This window comes from Rhinichthys klamathensis, unplaced genomic scaffold (genome assembly GCF_029890125.1).
Source record: "Rhinichthys klamathensis goyatoka isolate OS25496 unplaced genomic scaffold, OSU_Roscu_1.1 h1tg000082l_1, whole genome shotgun sequence".
NCBI lineage: Eukaryota > Metazoa > Chordata > Actinopteri > Cypriniformes > Leuciscidae > Rhinichthys > Rhinichthys klamathensis.
In genome coordinates this window covers 2,026,285-2,045,321 of record NW_026606624.1, presented here as the reverse complement: position 1 = coordinate 2,045,321, position 19,037 = coordinate 2,026,285, and the positions used below count along the sequence as shown (strand labels likewise).

General features: G+C 39.0%; 1 protein-coding gene across 3 annotated transcripts in view; it reads right to left on the bottom strand.

The window, feature by feature from the left end:
* Window positions 1–17,927, bottom strand: part of iqsec1b (IQ motif and Sec7 domain ArfGEF 1b) — a 207,610-nt gene extending 189,683 nt beyond the window's left edge. For 2 of the 3 annotated variants that reach the window (XM_056251411.1, XM_056251420.1), the window contains exon 1: window positions 17,480–17,927. In XM_056251411.1, the coding sequence (XP_056107386.1) occupies window positions 17,480–17,766 (287 nt within the window). In that variant the 5' untranslated portion in view covers window positions 17,767–17,927. The remainder of the gene's footprint in view (window positions 1–17,479) is intronic. The other variant, XM_056251412.1, reaches the window with a different exon arrangement.
* Window positions 17,928–19,037: the final 1,110 nt, after the last annotated feature.

Sequence of the window (19,037 nt, the reverse complement as noted above, 5' to 3'; positions counted from 1 at the left end):
ATGCAATTTAAAGCTGCAGTTCGTAGCTTTTTTGGGGTTAAAAATGATCCAAAATACATATTTGATTAAATACATAACCAGCCAGTGTTCAAAACTATCTGCTTGCCTTAGCTCGATTCAAAACGGTAAGCTTGTAATAATGTTTTTAATTCCAGTGGTACTGGTGGATTTCCGCGGGAGATTCGAGCATGTCTTTGCGTCATTACGTCACATCTGTACACATAAAGAAGAGTCTCGGCTAGTATAAGCTATATTGCGTGTGAGGATGCTGGAGGCGGAGATTTATAGCCTTTTCTCACAGCGCTTGATATAATTAAACTTATCAATTTGATGGCGGATCCAGAAAGGTTCAAACGACAATCACCAGTGACAACAGATTCGCCCGCTGTAAAATGCAAAAGACTTCGTTCGGACTTCGGAGTGGCTACAGAAAAAAAGAGACTGCAACCGGACCCATGCGAAAACAAGGATACATATCGGAAGGACATTACATGTAGTCACGCAATGCTTGCTGACGTTAACATTAACAATTTGATAACATAGTATAATTTAGTGCTGCCGCGATTAGTCTACATAATCGACCATGCAAATTAGTCGACGTGTCGTTTTACTATTGACCGCATATTTATTTTTGGTCTCCCGTCTCCAAATGGCTCACTGTAATTCACCTCCACACACCAGTCTGTGCGTTGTGCGTGCCCTGCTGGTTAATCTGCCATCCTCTTCCTTCACCCTCCCCCCTCCCCCCTCCCCCACCTTCACTGCTTTCACAATGGGCTCGTTTCCTGCGGTCCGAGCCCGAGCGCAATTGTTCCCGGTGTTGTGCCTAATTTCGACCCCCTGCCAAATTATTACCCCCCTCGTTGAAGTTAGTACCTGATTGCCTAATCCTAACCCCACCCCTAATCCTACCCCCTCCCCCACAACTAATCCTAAACCTACCAATGCTAGGGGGGTAATAATTTGGCGGGGGTCGAAATTCGGCACAACACCGGCGCCCCCGCAGCGTTGGTCTGGTTTCACACTCAACTTAATTCTATGGCGCATGATAGAAAACAGAACGCGGGTCAATATATATATATATATATATATATATTTTTATTAATTCTGTGCTATTATGCACAGCTGAGTGAACAACACAGGTGCGTGTGTTGCATAAGGTGGCCTTCTGCTGCTTGCAAACGGACTCTTTTGAGGAGACTCTTTTCCAAATTTGTTGCCCTGATTCCACGCGCTAAGCGCGAATACACTGCAGACTCGCTCTTGCTCGTATCCAAGGTAAATCATAAACACTATCATCCCTTGCATGTGTTTTATTTAACTAAATACATAATCAGCTAAAACGCGCCCGAATCCGTGTTGCTTTCACATTCACGCGAACCGCGGCACGGGCCCGGCATGCACGCAAGTGTAAACGCAAGCTGCATAGCTGCGTGCCTGCCTGCTTTCAGCGCGATTCATTATAAGGCAGAGCTAAGTGTAGCAGGCTAGTCCAGACTCTTTCAATTCAAATCCAATTTATTTGTATACGGCTTTTCACAATACATATTGTTTCAAAGCAGCTTTACCTAAAATGCATGCATTGCATCTACTTTAGCCTAGAATTCAGAGTAATGTTATCAGTTATGCATTTCAGAAATGTACATATAAAAATGTACAGTAAGCTAATGTATTAATTTAAAGGCAGAACAAAGAGCTAATTTAAGTAAAGAATACATGCATGTTTGTTAATAGAGGATTAGATTCTGACTAATATGGTATAGCCTAATGGAAATGCAGATACTTATGCTTAGATTGTTAATACATAACGTTTTTCAACAGGTGACATTTTATATTTTGGCCCTTCAGTTGAGTTCAAAATAAAATGGACAAAACGAAATGACAATGTTTGTTTTTTTTAAATTAGTCGTTTAGATTAGTCGACTAATCGAAAAATAAGTCGAAAGATTAGTCGTTAGAAAATTAGTCGTTAGTGGCAGCACTAAATTTGCACGGTTTTGCGTGATATGATAACTTATAAGCAATTGTTGGATTTAATCAGCGTGATTTACTGCAATGTCAGAACCAGAACAAAGGTGGATGTTTCTTACTAGTTCAGATGCCATTTTCCCGGTGAAAAATTCTTATGTCCGGTCATACTTCCAAAAAGAATAATCTGTGATTCTGAATGACAGTCTCCACATCGGCGCGTGACTGACAGCCTCACAGTCCTCCTCAAACACTGTGTGTCATCCGCGGCTGTGCCGTGGGTGTTGAAGTACAACTCACGTAAAGTTGATAATTCCGCGAATGACTGCAATTGCAGATTTCGGACAGAGATGGCGACAAAGAGGAAAAAACGCAGGACTGCAGCTTTAAATAATTATAATTATTAATAATTATTACAATTAAAGTAATGCAAATTTGGGGGGAATATTTGGATCATGAAAATAACGTCACAAGTTCTCACAACACCAAAAAAGGTTCTAAAAATAAGCTTAATTTGCTAAAAAAAATATAGGCCTAGATAAAATCAGGCCCACATTAGTGTTAGTTCACCCAAAAATGAAAATTATCCCATAATTTACTCACAGTCAAGCCATCCTAGCCTTCTTTCAGTCAAACACAATAGGAGTTATATTAAAAAATATCCTGGTTCTACCCAAGCTTAATAATGGTAATGAATAGTAACAGATTTGGGAAGCCCAAAAAAGCCCATCCATCCATCCATCATAAAAGTAAATCCCTACGGCTCCAGGGGGTTAATAAAGGCTTTCTGAAGTGAAGCCGATGCTTTTTTTGTAAGAAAACTATCCATATTTATAACTTTATAAACTATAATTACTAGCTTTCTGTAATGGCCGTACGCGAGTTGAGCGTCTGCTTTTAACAGTCAAGCCGGGAAACATGTAAGCCTATTGTCTGGTTCCACTGACGCATGCGCACAGTTGAGGTTTGCGATAGCGGAGACGAGAACCCTTGCGCATGCGTAGTAAACGTATAACCTGTGGGGAAAAAGACCTTTTAAACCTTATTTTGGGGCAAAGTCATCAAACTTTTTCGGCGATTTTTATCATATTTTACTGCGTTGCCAAGATGGCGGCCGAGTGGCATGACTTGCCTAAAAGGACTTTGGTATAGATTGACTCTCACAGTTCAAACAAATAGGGCTGGGCAACAAACTCAACCTCCTCCAAACATTTCTCTTTAAAAATTCTCGGTTTAGACTTCCAATTTCGTGACCAGTGTTTTGTTTCGTTTTGGTCTATCCTCTACGCTTCCACGTTTGGTCAATGTCATGCGTCGGGTCAGAGGTCACTCTTTGACTTGAACTTGGCTTGCGCATGGCTGCAACCGGAAGCCAGTGTTTATGTATACGTATGTATGTACTGGTATGCATGTATGTAGTGCATGCATGTAATAAATTTACGAATGCATATTTGTAGTTTTAACAGAACTTAGGACTGGTGGTGGTGCTTGAGACACTGTTGCTCAGTGTTTCTGTAAAAACAACAAAAAAAAACAATAATACTAATAAGATAATTCTACTACTAATAACAGTATAAAACACACTAAGGATTGATGAGCTGCTGGGTTAATGAATATGAATAACGTTGTCTTTGCTCTAACTGATTTGCTGAAATCAAACCAGGTGAGCGCTAGCCAATCAGATTGCCATTTGTACATTAGTTCCGCCCACTACAAGAGAAACCGGCAGTGATTTCTGCTTGTTCTTAAAGGCGGAATAATTCCGAATTAACTCCAAATTTTTTTACAAGAAAATACAACCGAGAATATATTAATTTACAAGTAGCATGTCTCTCTCTCTCTCTCTCTCTCTCTCTCTCTCACACACTCACTCTGTCTATGGACCATGAGAGAGAGAGAGAGAGAGAGAGAGAGAGAGAGAGAGAGAGAGAGAGAGAGAGAGAGAGAGAGAGAGAGAGAGAGAGAGAGAGAGAGAGAGAGAGAGAGAGAGAGAGAGAGAGAGAGAGAGAGAGAGAGAGAGAGAGAGAGAGAGAGAGAGAGAGAGAGACTACTAAACGCTCTCAGCTAAGTGACAGTGATTATTTGTGCGCCTTCAAGTTCACACTAGACTGGACTATATTCTGTGCTAAACTTATACCGTGTATAGCATCTAACTATTAGCCAATGGCTAATGACAGACATTATTTAGTCGCCTAGCATGAAAATTATCACATATGCAAGTGATTTACTCACATTTTAGAGGGTTGTCCCTTCTTGCTCGGGCCCTGGGGCTTCAGCAAAAATAAAATAGACATGATATATAATTTCCTATTATGGTCTTTTGATTTTGGCATGACATATGAACCAGACACATTCTCGACAAATTTATGAGAGCCACCTGTCTACAATGCATATAGATAATATAACATTCTCCTGGTACAAATGAATGAACTGTGAAATATTGGACTCTCATTCCCAGTTTGTCCTGAGAGATCCACAGACGGCTACTAAGCGTCCCTTATGCTTGGTCTCAAACAAGGCCATGCCCAAACCCAAATCACCATCAATCAGTGTGGCTTGCAAGGAAGCATGTTTTCTCAGTAGGCTCCCCAGACAGAATCCAATAAAAGCTCCTCTTTGTCAGGTCTGGCTCATGCTGTAGGCCTTTGGTGACTATAGCTTAGAGGCCCTGCTTATCAACTGTAGAATCAATCGTCAATTATGGTTTATCCCTTGTGTAAGGCATGGCTCATCGAAAGTTGTCCGTGGTTGTGACGATTCCAAATCAAAGCATGAGAATATATTCCAGCCTCCCAAACAAGAACACAAATAAAGAAGTGATGGCAAATAACCAAGTAGCAAATCTTATGGACAAACATTGCTTCAAGAGGTAACAAATATTTTGAGAGATTATTCAACTGCTTCACTCGAATTTTTCATAAACTGCAATTTTCCTCATTTTAACACAACATTTCCCATCATGCTCTGGTCATCATTATGTTTAAATGCAGCACAAAGTGTTATAATCTGAAGCACCAGCCAGCTTAAACACATAAAACTCAAACAATGGAGCAATTAAACGGAACAAAACACAGGGATTTTTTCTTTTCTTTGCTCAGCATGGTAAAATAATGCTGCAAGCTAAGACACAGATCATTTCTACCATTATAGGATATCTCTTGCATTGGCTACATGATAGATGGTTTCCATTTAACCAGCTGATAATATCCCATGAGAATCCCTATCACAACGTTACAAATGGAAGGCAACAGTCACCATAAAGTCAATTCTCTAAACCATCGCACATCATCGCACTACATCAAAGATTAAGAATATGAATGATCTGCAGAGTAACTGGAATTTTTATTTGATTTATTTTTTATATAATTCATTTAGATTTCACACTCAATATATTGCAGGTCTCAACTGTTTGTTGCCTCCAGCTGTCCACATACACCATAAACGTAACTGGAAAAAGTATGCAAAAATTACAAATAATTATAATAATCACTTGTGGTACTGCAATAATAAATATCTAGTAAAATAACAAAGTCAAGTTTATTTCTAGAGCACATTTAAAGCAACAGAAGTTGACCAAAGTGCTATACATCCAAAATCATAAATAAACAACAACAAAAATAAAACAACAACAAGACAAAAACACACAGCTCTCAAACTGAAGTAAAAGCCAAAGAATAGAAATATGTTTTAAGACTAGATTTAAAAGCGGAGCGTGTTGGGGCCTGCCTCACAGACAATGGTAAATTTTTCCATAGTTTAGGGGCCGTAACTGAAAAGGCCCGATCACCCCTATGTTTCAGCCTTATCTTGGGACAGCCAAGAGCATGCAATCTGCGACCTAAGCGACCTCCATAAGACATGTTGTTGTGTAAGGTTATGACAATTTCTACTACAATTAAGCAACAAGCACATTATATAATTTTAACAGAAATCGTTTGTCTGGAACATAAGTCAGCTATACAGTTTAGTATACATTATATAAAAATATTTGACCACAGAATGCTGTGATTTAATGTCATATTATTTTGGGACAGGTGTGTTATAAATAGAGATAACATACAGCGATAAAACAAAATATTTTGCATAAAGAAAACTTTAGGACGATTGAAATTTATATTGTTATTTATTTATTTAGCATTATGACACTATTTCTAATAATGTAATTAGGGTAAAAAAAAAGATTTGCTTATGGAAATGAAGCTTATTTTAGTATGTAGTTGCATTGTGACAATTTCTACTATTAAGCAAGCACATTATATCGTTTTAAATTATAAAATAATAAGTCATTTCTCTTTTGGGGTGTAGTATGACTACAACAACACACCCAATTTAAGACAGAAATGTTGCTCTTTGATCAGCTTGAATTTACAGTTATTTACAGAATTCATAAGTAGGAGAAATATGCCACATATTGTCAGCCCTTTCACACGCACATTGAGACATATAAAAAGACTTCTAAATCCAAATAAATAAACAGAGACACTCTCCTACAGCAAATTAACAATCATTATATAACTGTGAGCCCTGTCATCTCATTAAATCGTATGCCATCTGCAACACACTTTTCAAAGTTCCTCACTTTTCCAGATCCTGTGAGGGTTCTTAATTCTGGGAAAAAATATTAGAATGCTAAGCCCAAGCAATGCACATTTTATGACAGGAGTTTCAGTTCTGCACCAGTAAACAATATCCCACGCCTCTGCATTGCAACTAATGATCGATTGGCATGAGCTATAACAGTACAAAAAAAGCAATATTACTGAAATATCCACAGATCAGTAGATGGATGCATTTTCATATTTCATTTCAATGCATTTTTCATTCATTCATTTAATGTTGATAGGTTCTTTTGTTGAGAACCTAACTGTAACCTCAATTTATGCCACAAATGCTATTGATTGAGTTTAACTTGTATTGAACCCAGAATATTCCTTTAAGCCTCAGATACCTGCGGTTTATTACAGTCTTATATAGCTTAAGCTTAATATATCATTTAATATACACAATCACATAAGGGAGCAATTTTACCAGTCACATACGCCTTCAATGTCATTGCCTCACAGCGGATCTCATGTTTGTTTACTTCTCATCTTAGTATTCAAATGGCAGTGCAACACAGCCACCCAAGGGTTTCATAGTGTGTTCTCCACTATCCGAGATGGATGCCACTCCCTTATGGAAAAACACATCATAGCGCGGCACATGTTCTGCTTCTGCCCTGGGCCACTCTGAAATCCCTTACATACACTTAATTATCCCTCACGCTGGAGTTTGAAATGTGCCATTTGCAGTCATACAAGCTGCTGGTTACTGAACCTGAACACACATTGTATGCATGCTACCGCTTGCTACAAAGAGACACTATATAATGTTTTCTATGGAATAATTAGACGATTCATTTTAAGTCAGTAGAAAACAAAGGTGACGTTAAAATCACTTTTATATTCTAACAGACTATAATAACTAAACTTTTGCGGAGGGAGAGGTGTATTTGCAGCCAAATATGCACTACCTCTGGCAACAGTGTATTGTATGTCTGCCATCCATTGATTTTGAGTTAGAGATGTTAGTGCACTGCATAGTGAACAAACGGTATGAGATTATATGCAGTTCCCTTGAGCTACGTGTCCTCGACTGATATAAACTTGGCAACAGTGATATTTCCCTTTAGGAAAGTACCGTACAAAGAAACTGGCTTGGAAATTAGTGTACTTTTTGTACTATCACAAAGGAGACTACAAACACAATCTAAGCCTTTGTTGAGAGAAAAATTAAAAAATAACTTAGAGATGGTTCACCCAAATAACTCTGAGAAATATGTAAAAAATTAAACCTGTTAATTAAACCGGATTTAGGCTACTTGTACACATTTATTTCTACTTTTTGATGCGTGAAAGTTTTTGTTCGATGGACTTGCAATGGATAGGCAGAATATTAAATATGAGAGTAATACAAATATCCTTATTTGTGTTCCAAATATGATTGGAAGTCTTACACCGTGTCATAACCAGACGTTACAATAAGATTGCAGCAACAAGCAATGTCCACACCAGATGAGACACGACTATAAGATGCGGCAAAATCAATCAAAAATCACAGCCAATCAGAAGAGTGTGTGGGCGGGGTCTCTGCAAGCACACTGCATTTGCAACGAAGTATTGCGCTTGCAATACTTTATATACGATATAATAAAGCCGATATATAATGGATTATTTCCTTCAGCTGAGACACTTCAGACGCGCACTGTTCGCCATGATGGTTTTGTATTGCTTAAAATATGATTGGAATCACTTAGAAAAGGAAAATACACTTAAGTGCAAGCAACATGTGCAGTGCAAGTCGTCATATAGGCAACATAAAATTATAATGAGAACATTATAATTGTGCGCTTGGGACATGGCTTTTAATGGTGAGACTTTTATTTTTGTAATTAGGCTCTTAAAAAATTATATAAAACGTTGGATTTAGATTTATCGGCCAATATCGGCTTTCAAATATAAAGATTGATTAGGCCTAGGTATCGATATCGGCCAAAATTTCCATATCGGTGCATCCCTATGCAGTGGCGTCATGCCCATTCAAAGTGAGGGGGCACGTGCCCCCTCAGATTTTTCCTCCCTAGGGTGACCAGAAGTCCCGAAAAATTCGGGACAGTCCCCAAATCTAAGCTGTTGTCCCGAATCCCGAAACCGGCCTTAATTGTCCCGAAAATTATAGCCTACTAAAGCAAAATCTTGATATAAAATATTAAAAACTGTCCGTGGAAGTTGAGTCGTCCTGCAGCCAGCCCCTTCCAATTGCAGCAGCCGCAGCCGCGAGGACAGTGAATGTGCAGGCAGCCAGTCTAAACTTTAGTTTTTTTACGCGCGTCATTTGCTCTTGACGCGCGAATGGATTCAAAAGGTGTGTTCGACATCGGCTGCGGCTGGATGTAACTGATCGGCGAGAGTAGCCGCGTGCAGGCGGGGAGGAGCTGCAAACGGAGACGTGAAGTCGGACACTTTCTGGTTCCCGTAGTGACCGCTCACGTGGTGTTCGTATACTTTAGCACAGCTGAAGTGAAATACATGCAATATTAGCCAAATACACAGATGTTTCAGAGACATTTTCATTCAATACTTTATGTACTGCTTCATACAGCGTTTGTTTGAACAAGAATAAAGTTCAACATAAACCTACAGCTACTATCAATGAAGTGGAATCAACGTTTTTTAATCAGTTTTATTTTGATAAACATAACACAATACATCGCGACTACATGAAAAGAGTGTTTACTGTTAAAAAAAAATGATTTGTGAGCTTTAGTGGAACTAAAGGTGTGTGAGAATAAACCGAATAAACACGAAACGCACGTGATCGTTGTCATGCGGTGAATCCGGCCAATCGTGGAACAGCTGTGTCGTCATCAGAGCTCGTGCAGCCCAGAGCAGCCGCTCTTCAGAAGCTGCGCTGGCTGAGTTCTCCGGCTATTCTCGAATCGCTCTCGCGGTACTTTGATGGGATACGTCACAGTCACGTGGCGTCGGCGCTGTATCAAGTCGGACAAAATTTCTAACCGGCATGCACTGCTTCAAGTCTGCCGCCGATCGGTCTGCGCAGAGCTGCATGAAGTCGAACAAGCCTAAAGTGTTCACGTAGGCTATAACTAGAGCGAATTTGACGCGCTATTCGCGTCTGGTGTGAACGCAGCATTAAAGGAGTGATTGATTGGTCGCGTCACTGTGTGCAAAAAAAAACTTCGTCCGGGCCTTATAAAGTCTGATGTCGGGTTAGGCCTACACAAAGCAAATCATCTACAAAATTATTTAGTTTTCCTATTTAATGACCGACAATTTAGTTGTAATAATAATTTTGCCATAAGGCTTATTAGCGTTAGGCTATAGCATGAAAGGTCTGATTTAGCCTACACACTGTTACAACAGTAACACATTTTTTTTTCACAATGACATTTGAGTTCATGATTTTAATGGGGTTTTTTTTTGGCAGACTAAAGACTAATGACAGACTTTGATCTTTGAATTAAAAAATATGTTTGGTTCAGGTTTGAAATTCATTATCTTTTAATGTAGTCTAATATCATAGTAGGACTACACCCCAAATCCCTACAGCATAGTTGTTATACAGATAGCTATACATTAGGGGTGGAACGGTACATGTATTCGTATTGAACCGAAACGGTACGGGCGTCACGGTTCGGTGCACGAATTTGCACGCAGAATACACGGTACAAATAAAAAAAAAAACCTCTTAAATAGCGATAAATTTCGCTCTATTCGCTTTTGGTGTGACTGTTAACGCAGCAATGAACAGGCTGCGATCAAGATTGCAATGCAGGAGTGTGTGTGTCTGTGTGCGCGCGAGAGAGAGAGAGAGAGAGAGAGAGAGAGAGGCGCGATGAACAGTGTGTGTGTGTGTGTGTGTGTGTGTGTGTGTGCGAGAGAGAGAGAGGCGCGATCGAACAGTGTGTGTGTGTGTGCGCGCGCGTGCGAGAGAGAGAGAGGCGCGGGCGCGAATCGCGCGATGAACAGTGTGTGTGTGTGTGTGTGTGTGTGCGCGCGCGCGAGAGAGAGAGGCGCGGGCGCGAATCGCGCGATGAACAGTGTGTGTGTGTGTGTGTGTGGCGCGCGCGTGCGAGAGAGAGAGAGAGGCGCGGGCGCGAATCGCGCGATGAACAGTGTGTGTGTGTGTGTGTGTGTGTGAGAGAGAGAGGCACGGGCGATCGAACAGTGGAAACGTAAAAACATACTCCGTCACTTTTTTCATACAGGACATCATTAAAACTGCAAATTGTTTACTTATATTTGTGTACACTGGCAATAAAACACAACATTGTGCTTTTGTCACACTCTAAACTCTTGTCAAACTGTAACCTACAACTGTTAACAAAAGTTTTTATGGTAGTATTATTTTATACGGAAATCAATTATTTATAATTCAGATGAGAATAAAGTTAGTTAATTAAAATGAAGGAAAACAAATATCTTGATCTGAAATAGCAAATTAATTTTAAATTCATTCAGGTACAATTACCAAACATATCTCAAGGTCTTTTCGTCTTTTTAATAATTTAATTAATAAACTAATTATGTAAAACTACTGTCAGTGCACTACAAATAAACTGGTTCTATGCCTTTATTAATAAAACTTATTTAAAAAAATACAAGGTTTAAGACATTTATAAAAATGCCTTCTGCATTTTTGCTTTGCTTTTCACTCCATTGTACCGAAATCGTACCGAACCGTGATGTCTGAACCGAGGTATGAACCGAACCGTGACTTCTGTGTACCGTTCCACCCCTACTATACATATTGCATTTGATTTGATTACTTTTTTTACATTTCTGTCAAATATTAACCATTTTCAAATAAACGGGGTAGTGTTAACCTTATTCAGCACTGAAATCTGTCAAACTTCTTTCAAAGTCCTTCATCAAATATTAATATTAAAATAACTTAATTTCAGAGCACCACAAAGTCAGACCTCAGCACTTGTATGTGCTACCTTTAATGTAAGATCGTTCTTAGGTCACATACCAATTTAAAATCATAACATAAAAACTGCAATGGTACTGTTTTTAAAATCATGTGTAGTGGGCCTAAGTGTACAGTAAGTGTGTGTGTAAACATGCTTTAATGAAGTAGACTTCAAAAGCTTTTGAATTTGAGCTTACAGTTCTTTCATCAACCTGTCTTTTACATAAACTTACAAAATAGATACTTTAACTTAGTCCTCAGATAGAGGAGGGTTGCTGCTAGCTCCGTTAAGGTATTTCTGTCCCTCCCAAACTGCATTGAAATGGTATGTTTAGCAGCCAGAATTAAAAAAATGTTCAGGGGGAGAAACCCCCTGACCCCTCCTAACATGATCCATATCACCCATCAGAAAACAATTGCAACATCTCAGATTGTGCCCCCCCAGAATTTTGGCTTGCATGACGCCCCTGTCCCTATGAATAGAAGAAACCATTTCTAACACAGAATCCCTGTCTCTCATGATGCATCGCTGTTGCGGCTGGTTAGGACAAAAACTCTGATTAACATGGAAAATATACTTTATCACATTACAAGATCTTGTTAGAACACAATGTTATGGTTTAGAACGACATAAGTTTGAGAAAAGAATTTTCCTTTTTGTGTGAACAATATCTTAAATATCAAATTGTCCCCTTTAACCACAAAATAATATTTACAACAATGACAACTGCTTATTAAAAACCAGTGGAAATTGCAAAATTTGAACATTTCGGCTGCTACTTCCTACACAAATATTCACTTTGTAAATATTAGGAAATGTCACAAGCATTGCATTAACTGACATTTAAATACAAAAATCACCAAGAGCTTCTTCACAAGCCATTTCAATCTATGCTGCGATTGCCAGTTTGCTTCAGTCAGCACAAAGCCGTGAGCTGACGTGGCAAAGTGCTTCGTGGCATGAGGGCCAGCAATCGGCTGCAGCAAAAAACACTGGTCTTTTAACTCTCTAATATGGTGCAGAAACAATGCATACCAAATACAGTCCCCTTCTAAGGTGAACCGCAACACACAAATCATTGGCTGAACTTTCATTGCCTACTCCACTTCCATTCTCAAAATCACGGTGTGTGCTTGCAAGCAGTCACAAGCGATAATGGCACCAGCCTATGAACAAAAATATGGAACAGCAAGGAAACAGATTGTCAGAGCAGAGCTGCAAGTGTAGAAATGTGATGTTATGACTTGGCGATATCTCTGTCAGAGCCATTGACTTGTGCAAGAAAAAACAGCCAAGCTAAACACGCTGCTTTGAGCTTTGATTTCGCTATTCAAAATTCAGACACCCTGAATCGTAGAGACCATTGTTGCAAATAAGTCAACGTTCTATGGACCATGATGCCTTTAAGAAACGCAGTCCAAGGTCCTATACCATGAAGCCGGTTTAGGTGGCTAGCCAGGTATGTTTCAGTTCAGGCACTAGACTGGGTTTTAGGCACCATGAAAGTGGTTTGGCTTTTAGCAGTGTTTATTGCCATACGCTCCACAGCTAACCTACTCTGGGGCAAGATTTTGTTCCAGGTAAGAGATCTCAAACAGAATTTGGACCAATCAGCATAAGCAAAGGGACACATGTTTGACGCAATAAAGTCACTCCCCCTGATTCTACTCCTAATTAAAGGCAATTACATAGCAAATGATTTTAAAGACAAAATCATCTGGCTTTTAGCAGTGCTTATTAGTTTAAGTTTAGTTTAAATGAATAAGCTTTAGAATCAATTGATAAAGCTATAAAAATGACTTCATGTGAGCTTAAATGTTCAATTCTCTCTATACATCAACTATATAAACTAACTTCACAGATTTTACTTGGACTGACACTGATATGGCAAGATATTTTCATATACAGCTATTTTCTTCTTGCGGTGTAATTTTTTTAAAACTCTTAATATTTTCCAATCTCGTAATATTCTGCAGAAGAGAGAAGTGAATCGCAGTTTCCACAGAGCATGTGATTGGCTGTTCACTACTGATGTCACAGCTAAACTCAGGATCAGAGCCTGAGTTGATATGGAAGTCGATGATAAGTATCATGTTACCAACAAATCCTGATTGGATTGGTTTGGTTTTGTCAACTCGAAACTAAACCTGTAACCTTGAGGTTGTTCAACTATCATCATGGTACAGGCCCCGGGTGAATATCTAAGTTATGCTATGTTGACACTCCTCCAGATATTCTGCAGATAAGAAGCTGCAGAATAACTAGGTCTTTTCTTTGGTGTTAAAGTCTGTCAAATCATAAGGATGTGAGATGATCGGAGCGAATGATCTTTTCAAATCCTCATGATTTGAATGACTCTGGGTTTAATACCAATGGAGAATGAGAAAAAAAGACAACTATAGTGAATTCTAGCTACATTACATTTGTATGCTTTATTGTAATTGCCTGTGATATGAAGTCATATCACATCCTTTGGTACTAAACTGTTAAAATCATGAGGGAATAAGATCGGAGAAGGTGATCCTCTAAACTCTTAAAAACTAATACATTATATTTGGTGTAACACCAAAGAGTGAAAAAGAAAACCACTCCATTTAAGAGGTCAGGAGGAGTGTTAAGATGGCATAACTCAAGAGGAAAATGTAGTCACAAATCAAGTTGTGTCTGTGATATTCTTAGCATTGTATCTTAAATGCATGCTTTACTGTTGTCTGTTTTCATCCTTTCTCATTCTCCTTTGGCATTAAACTCAGAGTCCTTCAAATCATGAGGATGTGAGAAGAGGGGAGATGATCTTCTCAAATCCCTGTGAATTGAAAGACTCGGTGCTCAGTAAAGGAGAGTGAGGAAAAAGGAAGCATACTTCACATCACAGGCAATCTCAATGAAGCATGCATTTAAGACACATTGCTATAAATATAATAGATACAGCTTTATGACTATGCACGTTCCTCTCTCCTCCAGTTATTCTGTAGAATAAGCTGCAGAATGACGGGAGTGGTCTTTTTTCTCATTCTCCTTTGGTGTTAAACCCAAAGTCGTTGAAATCATGAGGATGTGAGAAGATCAGAGCAGATGATCTTCTCTAATCCTAATGATTTGAAGGACTCTCAGGTCAATACCAAAGGAGACTGAGAAAAGAAGATTAAATCACATTAGGCAATCACAATGATGCATACATTTAAGATATTGGCTACAAAAAATAGCATGAACACTTTTCCACCTTCGGGCAAAACGGGTTCCAGGAAGTGAGGAACAGTTCCAGTTGCGTTTCCGGTTTAGCATGGTACAAAAAAAGTATAAATATGTACTAGTATAATACAGTATTTTCTATTCACTTTTTCAGGTACATTACACTTTCAGGTCATACAAATGTGTGTGTATATACTGTACTCAAACAATACAGTGATTGTTCTTGTCAAGAACCTTTCCGTTTGTTAATCTCCAGTGAAATAACCTCTCTGCAAATGATGATGAACATTTTATCTTCTTTTCTCTGCTTCACATGTGCCAAAACAAAAAAACAGGAAACCAGGGAAAAAGCAAGCCCAATAACTGAAATGTTACCAACAGTACCATGCTTTCTACAACTCTTGAACCACCGTGGTAACAGCAGATGTATGTTGCATATGTATAGTAATCCTGATTACATAGTACCACAAAAAGAAATAAACTGTAAGTTAACCATACCAAAGAGAACCTGATGGTGGAAAAGAGACTAAAACAAAGTGTAAGCATAATCAGCATATTATGAACAGATCTGTTTTGACATTCAAGAAGGCACATATAAGTCAGGCATATATGCAAAAAGCAAATAGGAAGTGGAAAATAAAAAAGAATGGCTAATATTACACCCACAAAGCTCAGTCATTGTATAAAATGAGCCAGGAATAAAATTAAATTATATATTCCCTAATCGTAAGAACTGTACAGAACAGATACAGTATTTCAATATCACAGAATCTGCACTGCCTATAAGAAAGGTGAAGGCCAAACTTTCTACCTCTGCAACCTCTCTGCATTGAATTACAACAGAAGTTACTGACAAAATGCACTGTAGAAAGTGCAAGTGAAGTGCAACTCAGCTCATGAAACATCAACATCTTTAAAAGTTAACTCTTTGGGTGCTATAGCAGAATAGAAAATTATTTCACAATATAAACTGTAAAAATAAGAGATCATGAGTGATCAGCCACTGCGTTTGCATTACAAGGGATAATGTGACAACTGCATGTTCACATACAGCTAAATTCCAAATCCAACTCCGGCTTAAAAACGCCACATGTCTTAGGGAGAAATTTATGTTTCTGACTCATCCAAACACTCATGTAAATTTCCATAAATATGCCAGATAAACACTTATCTCTTGCAGTGAATCCACTTGGAAATCCTAACACACTGCAGCAAGCCAGCAAACCCCTCATGTAGTGTGGCACCAGAAGCTGTGTGAGCTCCTGATTGTCAACATAATAAAATAGTAGCAGATTAGAATAGGCTTTCTTCAGAGTCGCGTTGTGACGTAACACTGTAGCCTATTACAAACTGCATCGAAAATGAGGTTTGTGTAGGAATTCCAAACGGGCAGTACAGCTCAAACAATCACAAAAATATGAATGTAATCTTGTTTTAAAGTGTATACAAATAAACAGGCCTACCTTAAAAGCTGAAAAGGATAGAGTGTAACTAGCTAATGTTTGCCATCTTAGTCAACATTTAGTCTCACAAAGACTGGTTAAAAATCAATTAAAAACCACCACATCTGGAAAACAGATGTTTCCGCGATGAATCCTCTTAATTAAATCGTAAATTTTCTTATTTAAAAAAAACGATTAAATAAACAGTCTGTTTAAAAAAAGGATTTTTTTTTTTTTTTTTTTTTTTTTTTTTTTTTATAGCCTACTAAACCTGGCGGCATTAGCTTTAGCATACTGTTGAACCGCTGCTGGCTCCAAGATGCTCTCTTCGGATTTCAGATGAGGAAAACGGCTTCATTTCATTGTATTTATAATTTTTAAAGATAGACTTCGTTAGGGCGTGTCACACTTAGCCCTGGGTTCATTATTTTAAAACCCGGTTAGACTTAGCACTGCTTCACACCTGGGTTACTAAATCCTTGTTCTCCAGAGTATGTTGATTTAGCGCGTTGTTTGGCAACAGGCAACCCAATCAGAGCTTGCAATAATAAATATTCATGAGCTTTCTACAGTTCTTCAGAACTTTCACACGCTGTTAGTCTTCATGTCTGAGACAAACGGTTTAACGGTTTTACTGAAATGATGAAGAGACTGAATTGGTGTTGATCTACTTGGCAACATTTCCATAGATGGACACGTACGCCGTTATTAAATCCGTTATCAAATCAAGATGCGTGCTGTATTTGTCCAATCAACGACGTTAACCTCGTTAAAATATGCAAATAAGAACATTAACCCGTACTTACGAAGGTAAGGTACAGTGTGAAATCTCGAAACATGTCAACCCAGGATTATTTACTAACCCCGGAACAACACCGTAAAGTATAAAGTATATGAACAACACCGTTGAAACGTGGAACAAGACAGGATTGGTGTAATGACGCTGTGTGGATTTCAAGTGTCAATTTCAAGTGTCAAAAGCCTGTCAAAATCGAACGCCGTCGACATGGGTGTGTGTGTGTAGCTATGTGTCCAAACAAGCTGCCTACCACCGCATTTTGAGCATCGTAGAAATGAGATATTCTTCAAAAATTGCTTTGCATGTATCTTTTCTAACTGACTACTCCCTGAGGATTATATAAATATATTCACTTTAATAAGACAGGCATTTTATTTAAATAAAACGCCTGGTGACATTTAAGTGTTGGTATTTACTCACACCCAAAGCCGTCCCATTTAGCGAGTCTGTTCATTGTCATTGAGACCCACAGATAAACACTCTTGATCTAGTCTCTTTAAAAGAGCAGCATTTGACATGCCTGCTTAGAGATATTCCATTCATACATAGTCCAAACGAGACACGAAACCAGCAGTGACAGCTTTGCAAAAGTGGGACTCTTACTTTTCTTGGATCACGTTCTCCTTTATGGCACCCAGCGTGGGGTGACTATTGCCCTGTTGTTGCAGTCTGCAGGTGGCCAGGTGCCTCTGGTGCTGATCCTTCAAGCACGCGTTCTCTTGACAAAGATCACACACTTGCTGTTCGAGCTCTTCAATCCGATTCTTCTGCTTCTCCAACAACTCCTGTTGGGTTTCGATGATTTTATTGAGCTCTTTCAGGTACTCCGCCGCCTTGCTGGGGTTTTCGGTCGGGTTTTCCATGTCGATGTACGCGAAATGCCCGTCCATGGGGCAAATTCGATCCGCTGAGCTGGGTTCACAGCCGCTCCGCCATTGTTTATGTTTGCTGGCACTGCTGACGGCGCTCAGTACTGAGGACTGAAGTTGCGCTCGAGCGCTCGTCCGCTGCAGCGCGCCGTCCAGAGGCTCGCGCTGCGCCACAATAACTAACCCGCTCCGTGGATGATGGTAAATCCCTTTAACCCTTCAGTGGGAGGACTGTTAAGGTAAGCAGTGTTTACTGCGCTGGTAGTAGCCTATTTATCGTGGCGCAAAAAGCAAAACCCCAGTTACCTGCTTAACATGTTTGAAAAGCATAAACATGTCGGTCTCAGCTGGTTTAAGCTGTTTTAGGTGGTTTGGTTTAAGCTGTTTTAGGTGGTTTGGTTTAAGCTGGTGTTCAGCTGGTTTAAGTGGTCAAGTGGGTCTCCCAGCCTAACCAGCTAAAACCCTGCTGAAAAAAATAACAGCCAAGGTGGTTTGCTGATCAAACTGGTGTTGAGCAAGATTGAATGGTCTCCCAGCCTGACCAGCTGAAAAAAAGTATCTTAAACCAGCCTAAGACGCCTGGTATGTTTGGCTGGTTTTAAAGAGGTCTAGGGAATTTTTCCTTGGTCTGGTTGGGGGACCAACTAGACCAGTTTGGCCTGGTGAAGACCATATAAAATTACGACCAGCAGCAAACAATATTAGACTAGTTTAAGATGTTCCACCCCAAAAGTGCCCAAAGTGTCTCATCCCAGACAGTTCAACAGGTGCTCTACTCATCCTATCCAAACCACTCCTGCAACAGAATAGAGAGGCCAAAAGGGAAGTTACATTTTCATGAAACATCTAATTTTCACTGGCACACTGACTGTTAAATCATGTCCAGTGTTTTCATATAGCTTTAGCCAGCTCATTACATCATAATGCTTAAACTCCTGCTATTTTCTGTTTTTGCTGGTCATTTTGGCATTATATGGCATTTATGATTTATAGATCAATGTATTGGATTTTTTTTATTCATCTTTAAGTAAATGTTATTTTTTTTGCAAAAAACAAACAAACACCAAAATGTATATCAATATCTCTGGATCATATACATGTTGCATTTATGATTTATAGATATAGATCAATGAATTGAACGTTTTGTGAAATATAATTATTTTGATTCATCTTTAAGTAAATGTTATTTTTAGCACACACAAAAACAAACAAACATGGATATCAAATTAATATCCCTGGATCACCCTATACATGCAAAATAAAGAGTTAAAATATAATTGCACACTGAGACG